Source organism: Oncorhynchus nerka, linkage group LG19 (assembly GCF_034236695.1).
Source record: "Oncorhynchus nerka isolate Pitt River linkage group LG19, Oner_Uvic_2.0, whole genome shotgun sequence".
Classification (NCBI taxonomy): domain Eukaryota; kingdom Metazoa; phylum Chordata; class Actinopteri; order Salmoniformes; family Salmonidae; genus Oncorhynchus; species Oncorhynchus nerka.
Genome location: NC_088414.1, coordinates 3,591,466 through 3,610,129, shown reverse-complemented (window position 1 = coordinate 3,610,129; position 18,664 = coordinate 3,591,466). Strand labels below are relative to the sequence as shown.

Genomic DNA, 18,664 nt, shown 5'->3' with positions numbered 1-18,664 from the left:
CGGGGGCTATTCGATGCTAATGCCGAACTCCACAAGATGTTTTTGTGCTGGTCAAGGGCAGTCAAGTCTGGGGTGAACCAAGGCTATATCTGTTCTTAGTTCTACAAACTTTAAATGGGTAAGAAGCCTGGCTTGCTGGCTTGGAGCCAGGCGTGGAATGCGAGTTGCCTAGTGTGCCACATTTGGTAAGCAGAACTGGTGTGGCGGGGTGAACCGAACGCCGGGTAAAGGCGCCTGATGCCGACACTCATCAGACCCCAGAATAGGTGTTGGTTGATATAGACAGCAAGATGGTGGCCATGGAAATCGGAATCCGCTAAGGAGTGTGTAACAACTCACCTGCCAAATCAACTAGCCCTGAAAATGGATAAATATTCAAACGAGAACTTTGAAGGCAGAAGTGGAGAAGGGTTCCATGTGAACAGCAGTTGAACATGGGTCAGTCGGTCCTAAGAGATGTATACTCTCTGGGCGAACGCCGTTCGGAAAGTCAGGTTCAGATCCTTGAATCCGGAGTGGCGGAGACGGACGCCGCGAGTCGTCCAGTGCGGTAACGCGACCGTTTCCCAGTGAAGCTGGCGGGAATCTCGGGGAGAGTTCTCTTTTCTTTGTGAAGGACAGGGCGCCCTGGAATGGGTTCGCCCCGAGAGAGGGGCCCAAGCCCTGGAAAGAGTTGCGGTTACTTGAAAATCTGGGGTAGAGGGGCCGTACCCATATCCACAGCAGATCTCAATCTATAAGCCCAGGATGATAGTAAAGTGGGCAATAAGTGACATTACAAGAAAGGGAACACAGATATAACAGTAAAAAAAAGGTTGCAGGTTGGATGGCCTTCTAACAAAAGCAGATCGGTGGGCCGTCAAGCGAAACAGACCAACGAAGCATGGATAAACAGCGCGAGTATTTATAACTCTCTGAAGGCCGGGTAGGCTTCTCCCTTCCCTCGGTGTGGTGTTCTGGGCCGGGAGGGTGGCGTCGGCCCTCGCCCGAGCTCAGTTCCCCGCATTTCACGTTGCCTGGGTTGCGCCCGACCGTCTCCATCCCCCCTTTCCCTGTTAGGCACGGCCGCATGGCTGGCCGTGTCCGAAGGGGATCGGGGGTTGCCGGTGAACCAGGGTCTTCCCACCTCGGTCTCCAATATCAAGCGCCTGGGTCTTGCCCAAGACCCTTGCGGTACCCAGTCAACCACTCTGGATAATCAGGATAGGAGAACATAGACCTAACACAAGGCCTGCTGGGTTTGGGTGGCCCTGTATGTTACCCTGGGCAGAGGTAGCCAGGGAAAGGGCAACGGCAGGGTTAGCCTGGCTTTAGCAGGGGGAGGTGGCATGGCCCTGGGCCCAGATTGGGACAGCAGTGATCTACTGACTGTTCTCATAGATCTGTATATAATGACGAGACGCTCATGTCTCCGCCATAACAATGGGACTTGTTGTCCCAAAGGCAGGAAGGCAGGCGACAAGCTTAGGTCCATAGAAACGCATTGGGCATATTTTGGACCGATTTTGGCAAGAGTGAAACCTCTAGCTTCACCTCTTCCTCTCTGCTATTCTCTACTCCACCACACTACCAGCTGCCATCTTCCTCTCCTTTCAAGCATGCTCCTCTTCCGCTTAAGCTTCTCTCCCTCTCCCGCTCTCTCTCTCGTCTATTTTTAGAGCTGGCTGATTTCTACCTTCTAAAACAGGCAAAATCTGTTGTGGAAGAGGAAGGTTTTTTCCCTTCTTTCACACATGAACATACTGTACATACACACTCCGTTCATCCCTCATCTGTCACTACACTCAGACACATACGTGGCAAGGAATCCATTTTCATGGGGGTACTTTACCTAAGGGACTTGATTGAAGGTTTTGCTTCAAACCAAGCCACATGAAAGACACTAACACAGGCTTGTTGTCTGTTTGTGCGTGTGTGTGTGTGTGTGTGTGTTTATGTACGAGGACAGTGCTGGTCTGATTTCATCTTTCTGCTTAGCTAAGATGTGATCTTCCCCACCTCTCCCTCATCATTATCTCTCTCTCCCTCCATCCCTGCAACACACACACACACACACACACACACACACACACACACACACACACACACACACACACACACACACACACACACACACACCATCCCCAGGGGTTACACACCACCAAAACAGTACAACTACCATGTATAGAGAGCTCGCTACAGTACAGTAGAATCGTCCTGAAAAGAAAGAGGGCCGCCATGTTTAAAGGAGTTACCATACTGCCCCAGTTGGCAGAGGACACTACCTATAGCTAGCTTCACTCCCCATGAACAGGAGATGAATATAACAGTGTATCCCAGAGGAGAGGAGGAACAGGGCTAAATGAAGGCAGGGAAATCTGTGCCTCAACACCAAACTAGCATCCGCTGAATTTCACAGCCTTCGTTTTGGGGAAACAGTGTTTTCATGTGAAAAATAATTAAGGTACAGTGGGGACATACATTGGTGAAAAAGCGCACGCACATACACGCACACACATAAAACACAGAAAACACACATACACATGCACACGGTGTGTGTGTGTATTTACTGTAATGTAGGTCTACATCTTTCCCACTATTGCATAACGTAATAGAAAACAGTATTGGGATCTGACTACTGTCCATATGTCCATTCATATACTTCAGCACCATGTCGGTGTCTTCCAAGTGCTGCTCTCTTTGGGGCTCAAACCATTTCAGCACCATGGCGCTGTCTACCAATGCATACTGTACACAGATACTGAACTGCCATCACACACACACACACACATGCATGTACTGTATGCATCCATACATGCACACACACACTTTCTCTGTTTGTTACTTATTCCGATGAACACCAAGATGGTTGAAACTTCAATCACCTTTTAACTTTTCTAAATAAAGGATTTTGGTGGAGCTAACGAGTGCACACATCAGTGAAGGAATGAAGTATGCAGAATGGTGGCGACAAACAGCCTTAGATGATCTAAGAGTAGGGATGCACGATATATCGGTGAACATATCAGAATCGTCCGATACTATAATATTAGCTGAAAATGCCAACATCGGTATCGGCCTGATGCCTAGTTTAATGCCGATGGTGACCTATATAATGACCCCACGTAAAATGTTCCGCTACACGTGCAACACAGCATTCCTAACCTGGTCCACAATGTCTAACGTTACCAAGTGCGCTATTGTTCAGATGTTGCCCTACCGGAGTACACAGTAATAGTACACAGTAATAGTGTCACTGCTATTATCTTCATGACATACTATGGAACGCCGTTTGGGTCTTTGCGTGTCAAAAAAGATACACCTCAAATACCATTATTTGACGAATTAAATAAGCTTTTAATTTGACACGTCAAATAACGCAGTTCTATTATACAACGTTGCGTGTTCTGAATTTGCACGTGCAAGCCAAGCGCCACCACTACTATCAGTAGCACTGTCAAAGCCAAGCGCCACCACTACTATCAGTAGCACTGTCAAAGCCAAGCGCCACCACTACTATCAGTAGCACTGTCAAAGCCAAGCGCCACCACTACTATCAGTAGCACTGTCAAAGCCAAGCGCCACCACTACTATCAGTAGCACTGTCAAAGCCAAGCGCCACCACTACTATCAGTAGCACTGTCAAAGCCAAGCGCCACCACTACTATCAGTAGCACTGTCAAAGCCAAGCGCCACCACTACTATCAGCACTGTCAAAGCCAAGCGCCACCACTACTATCAGTAGCACTGTCAAAGCCAAGCGCCACCACTACTATCAGTAGCACTGTCAAAGCCAAGCGCCACCACTACTATCAGTAGCACTGTCAAAGCCAAGCGCCACCACTACTATCAGCACTGTCAAAGCCAAGCGCCACCACTACTATCAGTAGCACTGTCAAAGCCAAGCGCCACCACTACTATCAGTAGCACTGTCAAAGCCAAGCGCCACCACTACTATCAGTAGCACTGTCAAAGCCAAGCGCCACCACTACTATCAGTAGCACTGTCAAAGCCAAGCGCCACCACTACTATCAGTAGCACTGTCAAAGCCAAGCGCCACCACTACTATCAGTAGCACTGTCAAAGCCAAGCGCCATCACTACTATCAGTAGCACTGTCAAAGCCAAGCGCCACCACTACTATCAGTAGCACTGTCAAAGCCAAGCGCCACCACTACTATCAGTAGCACTGTCAAAGCTGTACAAAACAAAGTATGAAAACAAGCAAACACGAACAATGTGTTTACAATACCGCGTTGGTAATAAAGCATTATTTCTTCGACCGCAACTTCGCAACTGGGTTAGCTAGCTAGCTTTAGCTTGGTACTTAGATAGCGCCAATACAACCAGGCTGAAAACAATGACCAGTTGAAACTGCAGTCATTTAAACTATTCTTATTAACGATTTAGGAATCCTTGTGAGTATTAGCTTGGTAGCCACTTGTTGTTCGCCTATTGAAATTGAGCTTCAGTTCATGAAAATAAATAGCTAGCCAGCTACTTAACCCTGTTGCCCAAAGCAGCCAGCTAGCTTCATCTGGCTAGTGAGACCTGACAGGGTTTTATGTGTTGTGAAGCTAGCCACATTAACGATTAGGCACAATAGTGGAATTTACAGTTCGCTTTCAAAATAAAAGTACCTCTTTGAAATTGATGCAGAGGGTTACAATTGGTGGAATCATGCCATATTTAGACTAGATAATGTTAAACAAGGTTGGAATGTGAAGCAATGAAATGGGGTGTCAGTCCACTCGGTGACACCCACAGAACACAACTGTGAAGAGTTTACGCCAATATTAGCGTTGTAGTTCTTACCGCGGGACTGTGAAATCACCTCCCCAGTCAGCCTATTGTGTATGTTGACATTCATATTGCACTGTACAGTTTTACCTATTATCAGACTCCAAAACATCCACAAGGTATTGTTTTTCCTCGGGAATGGTGTTCAATGCACATGGGTTGACAATAAATGTGGTTCAATTCACAGTTGTTTCAGAGTCCCGCAATAAGAGCTACGATGCTAATGTTCTCTTGGTGTCACTGAGTAGACTGATACCCCGTGTCATTGATCCACAATCCATAGGTAAGGCTGTACAGTGAAATAAGTATGGCCCCAATGCAATTCTAAAGTATAATACATCCAGTGTGATTACAACAGATGTTTGTGAAATTAAGAAATGATTGTCTTTTGTTGATTTTATATAACATTACAATCTCGTTTAGCATGATCTATTCAATTATGGCATAATTCTATTATTTGTATTCATTTGCATCACTGTCAATGACATACTCGTCGCCAAACCCACTGGCTCCATGTCATCTACAAGACCCTGCTAGGTAAAGTCCCCCCTTATCTCAGCTCGCTGGTCACCATAGCATCTCCTACCTGTAGCACACGCTCCAGCAGGTATATCTCTCTAGTCACCCCCAAAACCAATTCTTTCTTTGGCCGCCTCTCCTTCCAGTTCTCTGCTGCCAATGACTGGAACGAACTACAAAAATCTCTTAAATTGGAAACACTTATCTCCCTCACTAGCTTTAAGCACCAACTGTCAGAGCATCTTACAGATTACTGCACCTGTACATAGCCCACCTATAATTTAGCCCAAACAACTACCTCTTTCCCAACTGTATTTCATTTATTTATTTATTTTGCTCCTTTGCACCCCATTATTTTTATTTCTACTTTGCACATTCTTCCATTGCAATACTACCATTCCAGTGTTTTACTTGCTATATTGTATTTACTTTGCCACCATGGCCTTTTTTGCCTTTACCTCCCTTCTCACCTAATTTGCTCACATTGTATATAGACTTGTTTTTTTTTGTTGTTTTTTTTACTGTATTATTGACTGTATGTTTGTTTTACTCCATGTGTAACTCTGTGTCGTTGTATGTGTCGAACTTCTTTGCTTTATCTTGGCCAGGTCGCAATTGTAAATGAGAACTTGTTCTCAACTTGCTTACCTGGTTAAATAAAGGTGAAATAAAAAATAAAATAAAAAATAATTTTATTTTGAAGGCTAACCACAAAGTCCACTATTGTGGCTAATCCTTATTGTGGCTAGCTTCACATAGATGGGTCCGACCACCATTAATCAAATAAGAACGGTCTTATAAATGAGGGTTATTTTAGATGATGACACCTAGCTATATAGTTAGCTAGGATAATTACAGCTACTGAAACAGATTATGTCCTTTTGCTATGTTCTTTATGACGAGCACTGTACATGCAGGAGACAACTTTACCAGCATCATTTACCAGCATCATTTACCAGCATCATAATATAAGTATCGATAAATCGCTGTGACATATGAAATACGAGTGATAGTGTAATCAATGTTTAATAACTATGTAAAACATTTATGAACGCGTAAAATTTTTATGTGACGTGCAGTCATATTCAGGTCCAACAAGCTTATTTGACATGTCAAAAAGTATTACTTGACGTGTATCATTTTTGACATACAAAGACCCAGACGGCGTTCCATGGAAATCCTGGTTGAGAATGAAACGACTGAACAAATGAACAACGAAACAGCACAGCAAGTAAGTGAAAGAAATAGGTTGTGATTGTGTTTTACTGGTAATAGGGACATACATAAATGGCAACAAAATAACTTTTTGGTCAGTGTGTGTGTGTGTAACCTTTATTTAACTAGGCAAGTCAGTTAACCTCATAGTCCGCCCCATCCCGCATGCGGTATCGTTACTACAGCCTCAAGTTCATTACCATAACGCAACGTTAGCGATTTCTAAAAATCGCAAATGAAATGAAATAAATATGCCTGCTCTCAAGCTTATCCTTTTCTTAACAATCCTGTCGTCTCAGATTTTCAAAATATGCTTTAGAACCAGAGAAAATCAATAATTTGTGTAAGAGTGGTGATAGCTAGCTTAGCATTTAGCGTTAGCATTTAGCACGCAACATATTCACAAAAACCAGCCAAGGAATCAAATAAAATAATTTACCTTTGAAGAACTTCAGATGTTTCAATGAGGAGACTCTCAGTTACATAGCAGATGTCCAGTTTTTCCTGAAAGATTCTTGTGTAGGACACATCGTTCCCTTTTGTTACTATGCATTTGGCTACCGAAACTAACCGAAAATTCAGTCACCTACACGTCGAACTTTTTTCCGAATTAACTCCATAATATCGACTGAAACATGGAAAACGTTGTTTGAATCAATCCTGAAGGTGGTTTGTCATATATCTCTCCATTGAAAGCACCGTCCTTGAAGCCTGCTTTGTTGTCTGATTCGAATGGAAAAATACTGGGAGCTGACTTTTGCGCACCAAATGCCACGCAGACACCAAGCGGGACACTTGGCAATTGTAGTCTCTTATGGTCAATCTTCCAATGATATGCCTACAAATACGTCACAATGCTGCAGAGACCTTGGGGAAACAAGATAAAGTGTCCGTTCATTCCTGTCGCATTCACAGCCATATAAGGCGATCATGGAAAACGTAGCCTCAAAAATCCTGTTCATTTCCTGGTCGGTCATACATCTTGGTTTTGCCCGAAGCATTGTTCTAAGGGACTCACAGTGAAAATCTTTGCAGTTCTGGAAACGTAAGAGTCTCTTCTTTCCAAAACTATCAATTCCAAGCATATTCGCAAAATATTGCGCTTAAAACGGGCACGTCTTTTTATCCAAAAATGAAATACTGCCCCTAGAGTACTAACAGGTTAAGAACAAATTCTTATTTGCAATGAAGGCCTACACCAGCCAAACCTGGACAACGCTGGGCCAATTGTGCGCCACCTTATGGGACTCCCAATCACGACCGGATGTGATACAGCCTGGATTCGAACCAGGGGCTGTAGTGATGCCTCTTGCACTGAGATGCAGTGCCTTACATGGAACCCAAACCGGCTTCGCGCGTGCGCCATCGTGCGCCATCGTGCCCCATCGTGCATGAAAGTATTTTGTCCCCCCACACCAAACGCGATCACGACACGCAGGTTAAAATATCAAAACAAACTCATAACCAATTATATTAATTAGGGGACAGGTCGAAAAGCATGAAACATTTATGGCAATTTAGCTAGTTAGCTTGCACTTGCTAGCTAATTTGTCCTATTTAGCTAGTTTGCTGTTGCCAGCTAATTTGTCCTGGGATATAAACATTGAGTTGTTATTTTACCTGAAATGCACAAGGTCCTCTACTCCGCCAATTAATCCACACATAAAACGGTCAACCGAATCATTTCTAGTTATCTCTCTTCCTTCCATGCTTTTTCTTCTCTTGACTTTATATTGCAATTGGCAACTTTCATAAATTAGGTGCATTACCACCACTGCCCTCGTTCGTCTTTCAGTCACCCACGTGGGTATAACCAATGAGGAGATGGCACGTGGGTAACTGCTTCTATTAACCAATGAGGAGATGGGAGAGGCAGGACTTGCAGCGCGATCTGCATCAGAAATATAACTATTTTAGCCCTTGGCAACGCAGGCGCTCGTTGGCGCGCGCGAGCAGTGTGGGTGCAATAATTGAATAACATAGATTTCTACATTTATTTTGCAAAGCTCGCGCATGCGAGGCAAGCAGTGTGGTCAGCCTGTTAAATATTGATTATCGGTATAGTTCTTTTTGGCAAGGAAAATATTGGATATCGGTATCGGCCAAAAATGTCATATCAGTGCATCATTATCTAAGAGGACCAGTCTGCTCTACTCAAGCCTATAGATCCCAGCTGGTATAAAAACTGATGACTAAGACTAATCTGCTGTCCCAGGTACCACCCACAACCCCTCCCCTATGGAACATTCCAGGAGGATAGAGGGAGCCTAAGACTGGGATCTGGAACGGAATGGCGGCTAGCGTTCGGAGATCCTTGTAAGGAAGAAGCCCATTAAGGAGAACATCAATATTTCATCGCTCAGAAACATAATTGTGCAAGTTTCTAGCTGCAGGTTAGGGCCATGCCATTAGAGGGCAAACGTCAATACAGGAGGCCCCAGCATTTCTCTCTCTCTCTCTCTCACAGGACGCCCCAGCATCTCTCTCTCTCTCTTTCACACAGGACGCCTCAGCATCTCTCTCTCTCACAGGATGCCCCAGCATCTCTCTCTCTCTTTCACACAGGATGCCCCAGCATCTCTCTCTCTCTCTTTCACACAGGATGCCCCAGCATCTCTCTCTCTCACAGGACGCCTCAGCATCTCTCTCTTTCACACAGGATGCCCCAGCATCTCTCTCTCTCACAGGACGCCCCAGCATCTCTCTCTCTCTCTTTCACACAGGATGCCCCAGCATCTCTCTCTCACACAGAATGCCTCAGCATCTCTCTCTCTCTCACACACACAGGACGCCTCAGCATCTCTCTCTCTCTCACACAGGACGCCTCAGCATCTCTCTCTCACACAGAATGCCTCAGCATCTCTCTCTCTCTCACACACACAGGACGCCTCTGCATCTCTCTCTCTCTCACACAGGGCGCCTCAGCCTCTCTCTCTCACACAGGACGCCTCAGCATATCTCTCTCACACAGGACGCCTCAGCATCTCTCTCACACAGGACGCCTCAGCATCTCTCTCTCTTTCACACAGGGCGCCTCAGCCTCTCTCTCTCACACAGGACGCCTCAGCATCTCTCTCACACAGGACGCCTCAGCATCTCTCTCTCTCTCTCTCTCACACAGCACGCCTCAGCATCTCTCTCTCTCTCTCACAGGACGCCTCAGCATCTCTCTCTCTCTCTCTCTCTCACACAGGACGCCTCAGCATCTCTCTCACACAGGACGCCTCAGCATCTCTCTCTCTCTCTCTCTCTCACACAGGACGCCTCAGCATCTCTCTCTCACACAGGACGCCTCAGCATCTCTCTCTCACACAGGACGCCTCAGCATCTCTCTCTCTCTCTCTCTCACAGGACGCCTCAGCATCTCTCTCTCTCTCTCTCTCACACAGCACGCCTCAGCATCTCTCTCTCTCTCTCACAGGACGCCTCAGCATCTCTCTCTCTCTCTCTCACACAGGACGCCTCAGCATCTCTCTCTCTCTCTCTCTCTCTCACACAGCACGCCTCAGCATCTCTCTCTCTCTCTCTCACAGGACGCCTCAGCATCTCTCTCTCTCTCTCTCTCTCACACAGGACGCCTCAGCATCTCTCTCTCACACAGGACGCCTCAGCATCTCTCTCTCACACAGAATGCCTCAGCATCTCTCTCTCTCTCTCTCTCTCTCTCACACAGCACGCCTCAGCATCTCTCTCTCTCTCTCACAGGACGCCTCAGCATCTCTCTCTCTCTCTCTCACACAGGACGCCTCAGCATCTCTCTCACACAGGACGCCTCAGCATCTCTCTCTCTCTCTCTCACACAGGACGCCTCAGCATCTCTCTCTCACACAGGACGCCTCAGCATCTCTCTCTCACACAGGACGCCTCAGCATCTCTCTCTCTCTCTCACAGGACGCCTCAGCATCTCTCTCTCTCTCTCTCTCTCTCACACAGCACGCCTCAGCATCTCTCTCTCTCTCTCACAGGACGCCTCAGCATCTCTCTCTCTCTCTCTCTCACACAGGACGCCTCAGCATCTCTCTCTCTCTCTCTCTCTCACACAGCACGCCTCAGCATCTCTCTCTCTCTCTCTCACAGGACGCCTCAGCATCTCTCTCTCTCTCTCTCACACAGGACGCCTCAGCATCTCTCTCTCACACAGGACGCCTCAGCATCTCTCTCTCACACAGAATGCCTCAGCATCTCTCTCTCTCTCACACACACAGGACACCTCAGCATCTCTCTCTCTCTCACACAGGGCGCCTCAGCATCTCTCTCTCACACAGGACGCCTCAGCATTCTCTCTCTCTCTCACACAGGACGCCTCAGCATCTCTCTCTCTCTCACACAGGACGCCTCAGCATCTCTCTCTCTCTCACACAGGACGCCTCAGCATCTCTCTCTCTCTCTCTCTCACACACAGGACGCCTCAGCATCTCTCTCTCTCACACACAAGACGCCTCAGCATCTCTCTCTCTCTCACACAGGACGCCTCAGCATCTCTCTCGCTCTCCTTCTGAGGAGCAGTCACTGGAGAGGGCTTTCTCAGGCCGTCAGCAGTTTCTGCTACTTCTACATTAAACAAATCATTAACCATTAGGTAGCCGAGGAAGGAGCATATCCACTCTGCTTCACGTTATCAAATGATCCTTGAGTCCTGTTATTAGTCTCAATGAGGAGTGTGTGTGTGTAGATATGTTTGTAAAATGCAGGATTAAGGTAGCCATACACTCTTATGAAAAAAGGGTTCCAAAAGGGTTCTCGGTAGATCCCTTCGTAGACGGTTCTAGGGAGAACCTTTAGATGATAAAATGGTTCTTGGTATAACCATAGAGGATTCTAAGCAGACCCCTTCATAGAGGGTTCTAGGTAGAACCATATACAGACGGTTCTTTGAAAAAGCCTAGAACTCTCTGCAAAAGGTTCTACCCAGCACCAAAAAGGGTTCCCCTATAGGGACAACACAAAGAACCCTATACGGTACTACTTAGCACCTTTTCTAAGAGTGTACAATACACAGTGTGTGTATGTGAAAGTGTGGTTTCTGAGACATCAATGGATAATGAATAAATCACTTCTACTTTATTAGAGTTCTGTATCTCTGTCCTTGGTTGTAAGTCCTTCCTCATCTGATTACCTCACTGACTCATTGACTGGGTAGCTGTTACAAGGATTGTCCAGCCAAGCGATAGGGATTCTGCGCCAAACACATTAAGTAGACACTCAGATTGTGTCCAAGTTGTGACAATTAAAAGTAAGCAGTATGCTGTAGCTAAAACAAGCCCACGGAGCCTATTCTAAAAAGTTTCAAACTATCCAAACTTCCTACTTCTAGAGTTTAATTCCACTCAACAACCTATTAAAGCGGGAACTACAACGTTGAGCCTTGCATTCTAATGCCTAGTATTTTCCCGCAGTTCTCCACTCTCGCCCTGCGAGTGCCCTTGAAACGAAAGGTCCTCCACCCTCTCTCTCGTCTTGATGCTGTTTAGCAGGCGAAATTTGAAGTCCTCCCCAAAACGCAATCAAGCCGGTTGACAGTCTGCCAACACAATGTGAATGTAAACAACACCTCCGCACCTCTCTCAGTGAGCTCGAGCCCATGGCCAAGTCATTTCACTGATGTCATGGCTTTTGGAGCCCGCCAAACTTGGCCAAGGACCGCTCAAGCCTGCTCAAATTCACATTGCATCAGGAGGTGCTGACCTGACTAAGCCCAGTAGCCTGGTATGTTTTTTTTTATTTGACTCTGCTTCTGTTGTTCTCACATTTCCTTTATTGAGCAAAAACTCTGCATATCGCCTCTTACTGTGTTATTTAAGTCCGCAAACAAATGAGGCTTTCCCAAAGTCACACTGAAATAGTGTTGATTGCAAATAGGCATTGCCCTTTGTCTGGATGTTCCCTGGACTATAGTTCAGACCTGTCAATTCAACTCATTCTTTAATTCATCGCCCTCACTGCAGCAACTTCCAACATCAATTTCAGTGCATTACAATAAACCAACCACTCCACCTTTCCATCTTACCAGAGTGCAGAATCTCTCGGGCGGGTTGCCACAGGTGATGCCCGGCGGGTCCACCTTCACCCGCATGTAGTCCTTCATGGACTGGGCCTTGGGCTGGCATGCATACTGCTCCCACACTGCGCCATCGTCCGTGCTCACCAGGGACTTGCACAGGTCGTACTGGCCCAGCGTCAAGGAGGCAAAGCAGTGCAGGAGGAGCAACACGGCCTGGCAGAGCATGGCACGAGAGTTGTCCGAGGACGAGTGTGGTCTGGCGGAAAAGGGCGAGGGGGGCCACAGTAGTCAGAGTTGAGGCGAAGAGCATGGAACTCGACTGAGGATCATACGGACACAGTAAGTAACTTCGTTGTCACCAAGATGCGTCTGCACGCTCACCTGAGCTTAAGGGTACGTTTGGGGGATGATGGAAAAAATACAAAACGCAAGAGAAATAAAAGTGTTCGAGTTGGCTAAGTCAATTTACAGCCGTTCAACAAACGTGGGCCTACAAATAATCACAGCTCCTTTAGGAAATTAAACTAACTTGTTTGGATGTCGGATATGGAAAAGTGACAAATAATAGAGCAGGGGGCGTCGAAAGTCAGAGAAACTTCACATCTACTTCAACCATAGTGGCGCCAGTGCTGCGTTTGCGGTGGTGGTGGTTGGAGAATGAGCAGAACAAATCCATACTTCAGAGGTCCTTTTTGTTCTGGGAGAGGTGAGAGCTGCCCGCTAGGGATGATAAGGGAGAGTGGACTACGTCTTTAGATACAGCCATCAGGTCGTGATGCAGCGGCCCGGAGCCTTGCCTCAGTGATTGTCCTGTAAAGAAGAGGGAAATGATTCAGATATTAGACTGATAGAGGGAGAGAGAGCATAGTTTATCTTGTTCATCACATGTTTTGCTTATTTTATTTTCCAATATTGGACATTTAGGCTACATAACCTAAGTTGTATTGGGAGAGTAGGCCTATGACTGAACTTCCCAGAAATTGGACCAAACCATGTAGGCTGACAGAGAGGATATTGTAAGCAAACAGTATGTCATTGTGATCGTGTAGGTGACATATTTCAGAGATCTTATTTTCCAGAAAAGTTTTTAAGTCATATGCAGGGCTTGGTGCCAATGTTCAAAATTGTGGGATTTGTGGACTTTCAATGATAGAAGGAAAGACATATGAGCTAAAAACTTAACTTATGATGTAGCATATGCATTGCGTCTTGGAAGGGGGGTTGAAGGAAAGTGAAAAAGTCACTCCACCACTTTGTGCATCAGTTCCATAAAATATGAGGCATCCTAACTTCACCTGCATCGCCATGCATTATATCTGACATAGCATAAAGTATTACACACACCGTCACTCTGCTGTCCTGATTGCGCACCTGCGTAAATGTAACAGTATAGCTTCCGTCCCTCTCCAACCTGGGCTCGAACCAGGGACCCTCTGCCGCCTATGCGCGAGAGTTTGAATCGGCATCGCCTTTCCAAATGCTAGATGACCAGAGATAGCAAAATGCGTTTTAATTCGATTAACCCTGATCACAGTTTGGCTATCTGTCCACAGATATTTTTTTTCCACGAAAATTAGGTAAAGCTAAATTCAGCGTTTAGTTTGAAAGTCGCCAAAGCTGTTCTTCAACTCGAAATACGGTATAGGGGTGTGTCTGACTAGTGCTTCTGCTAGCTTCAGCAGCGCGAATCAAAAGTAACAACCATTCAGGCTGCATTTCATTTGGTAGCCTAATAAATAATATTATTTCTAAACATAACATGAAGTGACAACTGTTCTATTGATTGTTGAGTATAGGCCTAAAAATATTTAGAATAGTGAGTGGCAATTGAATAGTCTGCATCACTCGAAGTGAGCGGTGCGTTTTAGACTAGGTTTCGTAATCTCGTTTTTTATTTTTTTAATCAAACATTTTGACACGTGTCGGATTTGCGACTTACTTAGAACATTCATCTGATCCGGGAGAGCTTCTCTGTCCCTTTATACGACCGCCTCTCTGCCGTGAGCCTTGCACGGCTCCATCTACACTATCGGGCTCCTGTCGATGTGTAGGCAGGCTACTGTACTCCACTCCTGTTATCTGGTCTGGTCTCCTTGTTGGTCTTCTCCAGCGGGTAACTTTTTTACTACACCGCGGAAGGCTGCACAGAGTAGAACGGTGTCCTAGATCTGGAAACGGGCGGTTGGGGAAAAAGAGCGTGATTTCCAGCTTGAAGGAGAATCAAAAGTGAAAATATTGACTTTGAGGAAGGGCTGGTGCCCGTTTCTTCTCCTCCCACTTTACAAGCTCGGGTTTACCCGGGATGCTCAAGGGCAGAAAAAAAAAGCTTGGTGGAAAATCTCTCTCTCGTCTACTCCCTGTCCCTCTCTCCTTCTCTCTCTCTTGTGTACTCCCTGTCCCTCTCTCTCTCTCTCTCTCTCTCTTGTGTACTCACTTACCCTTCTCTCCCTCTTATGTACTCACAAACCCTTCTCTCTCTCTCTTAATGCCTGGGCTAAATCCTTTTCACCATCACTTCCAATCACTTCCAGGGCTTTTATCTGCTAACCTCCGGGGCGGGCGGCGCAACTTCGCTCTCGACGCTTTCTCGCGTGGGCCGACATGCACCAAACTGAACCGTCCCACAGGCCGATCAGCACGCGCTGCTTAAAGGACCTGCGGGGAAGTGGAGCTATAGCCGTATAGTCGTATCGTTCTGCTCTCTGTCACCGATTCATCCTGTGCGTCTGAGCGGTCCGATAGTTGGATCAGGAAACCGCTAGCAGCAGATAAGCCAGTTGTTTGCGCGTTTTAGGACGTGTTGGATAGATGGCGGTTTAGATTCGGGACACCATCCATATTGGATTTATATTTGCCATATATTCTCATTGTTTCTACAGATTGAAAATAAAATGTTTTGCTAAAAGTATAAATTATATTTTTGATCGATTGACTATGGCTTTTCAAATCACCCAGTATTGCTATCTGCAGCGTTAAGTGCTAGGTAAATGTTGAAATTCTTCAGCCATTCCTGGACCTGTGACCAAAAACGAGCTACATATGGACAGTACCAAAATAAATGATCTAATGACTCTGCCTCCTCACAGCAAAATCTGCAGAGCTGGGAAGATTGTATCCCCCCATATATAACATTCTATTAGTTGCAAGATAATCATTTAAATGAAAAAATGCAACATTTTGAATCTTGCGTACTTTTGCGTATCTGTTCAGCATAAACCATGTGCCATGTTATCAGTACCTCAAAAATCTTTTCCCAACTTTTTTGCAATCTATAGGGCACGGCTGTCAATGTTTTGGTCCTTATATTAAACTGGTATACTCTTTTATTTATCACAATTTTCTTCAACCAATGATGGTCTTCAATGCAGGAAAGTTTCTTACTTTCTCTCCCTTCCAGATTCCTTTTCCATTTTTGCAGTAATGCTGCATTAGTTGGTTGTAATTTGGGTAGAGCAGACATTTCCATATATGGGTAGAGCAGACATTTCCGTATATGGGTAGAGCAGACATTTCCATATATGGGTAGAGCAGACATTTCCATATATGGGTAGAGCAGACATTTCCATATATGGGTAGAGCAGACATTTCCGTATATGGGTAGAGCAGACATTTCCATATATGGGTAGAGCAGACATTTCCATATATTTTTGTTGGCTGCATTATGTGACATAACTCCACCAGTCCTATTTTATTTTTTATTTTTTTATTATTAAATCATTTAACCTTTATTTAACTAGGCAAGTTAAGAACAACATCTTATTTACAATGACGGCCTAGGAACAGTGGGTTAACTGCGTTGTTCAGGGGCAGAACGACAGATTTTTTCCTTGTCAGCTCAGGGATTCAATCCAGCAACGTTTCAGTTACTGGCCCAATGCTCTAACCACTAGGCTACCTGCCGCACTTATAGCTCTGGCTAGCATTAGTTTATGTTGTTGATGTGCATAACTGCAATAAAAAAAACACACTTACCACTTACCAGATGATGATAATATGAAACTTATTATTGAAAAGGGAGAAGCAAACCAATTTAGTAGCAACATCCTCTTTGATAACACCCGCTGCAGCCACTGCAAACTAGCCGACAACAAAAGCTATCTTGCTAGACCATGGGAAAACTACTGCTCGCTATTGCTCAGTGACCTGTTAAGCTATCTAGCTAGATACTAGCTAACATTAGCGAGCTGAATCCTAGCTCTCAAATTCTTGAAGGCTGCTTTGCTGCAATATCTCTGGCTTTTTGCTGTGCATAACTAGTTAGCTACCTCTCCTGTGTATGACAAGAATTTGACAGGTTTGAGTAGGAGGGGCTATTGAAATCAAAGATGAACTCATTGGTCAATTACAATCAGAACTCGGACAGAAACACCAACTTACCCGAACAGGCTGAAATTCCAGGCTTTTTTTTTTTTTTACAATTTCTTTAAATTTCTGTTTTATTTCGACCTCATAGTGTGGAAATATCATCCCAAACTCATTGTAGATGTATAGACTGCACTGTCCTTTTAACATTTGTTTTACTCCGTGGAGTAATAACATCTTCAACTACTTACAACATTGTCTCGAATTTAGGTTGTGCCTTTAGATTTTGAGAAATTTAACAACTAAGGAAGAATTTTCACTTCTCTCATTGACTTCTCAAACCCTAATCCCCCGGCCTGGTCGGTTTCGCAAGCGTTCCCGGAAGTCTCGCGATGTTGTGCATCTGGGTTTAGAAACTGGTATTATCAAATTATTCACCCTTGATGTAACAAAAGCTGCAGTTTAGAGAAGCAATCGATATGATATATTGTTTCCATAAGCCTAACCATCTCAAGCGAGACCAAAGACCACCAAATAAATTGACGTGCATTTGAGTAGAGTAGAGAATAGTTTTATTGATCCCAACTTGGGAAATTATTGTATCACCTCAAGCATCATCAATGATTACAAGGATAAGACAAGGCTTAAGGACAAACACATAATAAAAAACATATAAGACACCTGCATGCTGCACCTTAGTAGCCAGAAAGATAGAGACCAATAATGTAGCATACCTTCATTAGCAATACAAAGTCCAATAATTTGACTACAAAAACATACGTGTCAATAATATCCTAAATGAGATCATTCATTGACGTATTTATTGATGCTGAAATGTTCTGATGCCAAGTCTCGTTTAAAGTGAACTGGATTTGATGTGACCAAAGTAGCTAATGTCAGTGAGACGTCAGGCAAAGGACCAAATCTAAATCATGTGTGGGCCTTTGAGATGTCAGGACTCATATCATGTGGACAGCTATTCTAACTTTGATGAATGCCACATCCTAATGTATGTTACGTGACTCCAAGCGATCACGGGCCACTTTAGCCTGTTTATTTACTTATTTCCTTAACTGTCATCGGCATTTTAGAGTGTTTACATGAAGACTTCATTACAGAGTAAAACATTTTTTTCGTAGATGGGTGAAGGGGGCTCAGTTGGGCATTGCAAGGGTTAAGAAGAATCTGAAAGATGTGAGAAAGACAGAGGAGACGCGGCAAGGACAAACTATCGATCAACGCCGTGCTGTACTGTCAGTGTTCCCAGATAGAGGTTCAGAGTTCCCTTCCAAATACACGTCTCTCTCTTTCTACCTCTCTCTCGCTGTCCAAAATCACCATAAAAAAAGTGGTAAACCAGAAAACCCCATGACAGAGTTATTATTGCCTATTGTAGCTTCGGGTTCTTCTCTTGTAATACATGTCACAGCTTTTACCCGTTTGAAGTGCAACGCAGCTGTACAAGAGTACAAACTGTCAGTCCGCTTTAGCACCATGGACAGCGCATTCAGAATGGCTGGCGATGCGTGGCTAGTGAGGCGCTGTCCATGGTGCTAAGAGATCCGTGGAGAAAGTACAATCCGCTTTAGCACCATGGACAGCGCCTTCAGAATGTCACCAGCTGGGCTCATGTAGGCCCTGCGTATGAGATCCGTGGAGAAAGTACAATCCGCTTTAGCACCATGGACAGCGCCTTCAGAATGTCACCAGCTGGGCTCATGTAGGCCCTGCGTATGAGATCCGTGGAGAAAGTACAATCCGCTTTAGCACCATGGACAGCGCCTTCAGAATGTCACCAGCTGGGCTCATGTAGGCCCTGCGTATGAGATCCGTGGAGAAAGTACAATCC

General features: G+C 45.2%; 1 protein-coding gene across 2 annotated transcripts in view; it reads right to left on the bottom strand.

Annotated features, from left to right (window-relative positions):
• Positions 1-15,144, bottom strand: part of LOC115146871 (netrin-G2-like) — a 157,706-nt gene extending 142,562 nt beyond the window's left edge. Inside the window, exons 1-2 of one of the 2 annotated variants that reach the window (XM_029688891.2) lie at positions 14,453-15,144; positions 12,520-13,323 (exon numbers count right to left, since the gene is read on the bottom strand). In XM_029688891.2, coding sequence (XP_029544751.2) covers positions 12,520-12,738 — 219 coding nt within the window. In that variant the 5' untranslated portion in view covers positions 12,739-13,323; positions 14,453-15,144. The remainder of the gene's footprint in view (positions 1-12,519; positions 13,324-14,452) is intronic. The other variant, XM_065004622.1, reaches the window with a different exon arrangement.
• Between the last annotated feature and the right edge of the window lie 3,520 nt (positions 15,145-18,664).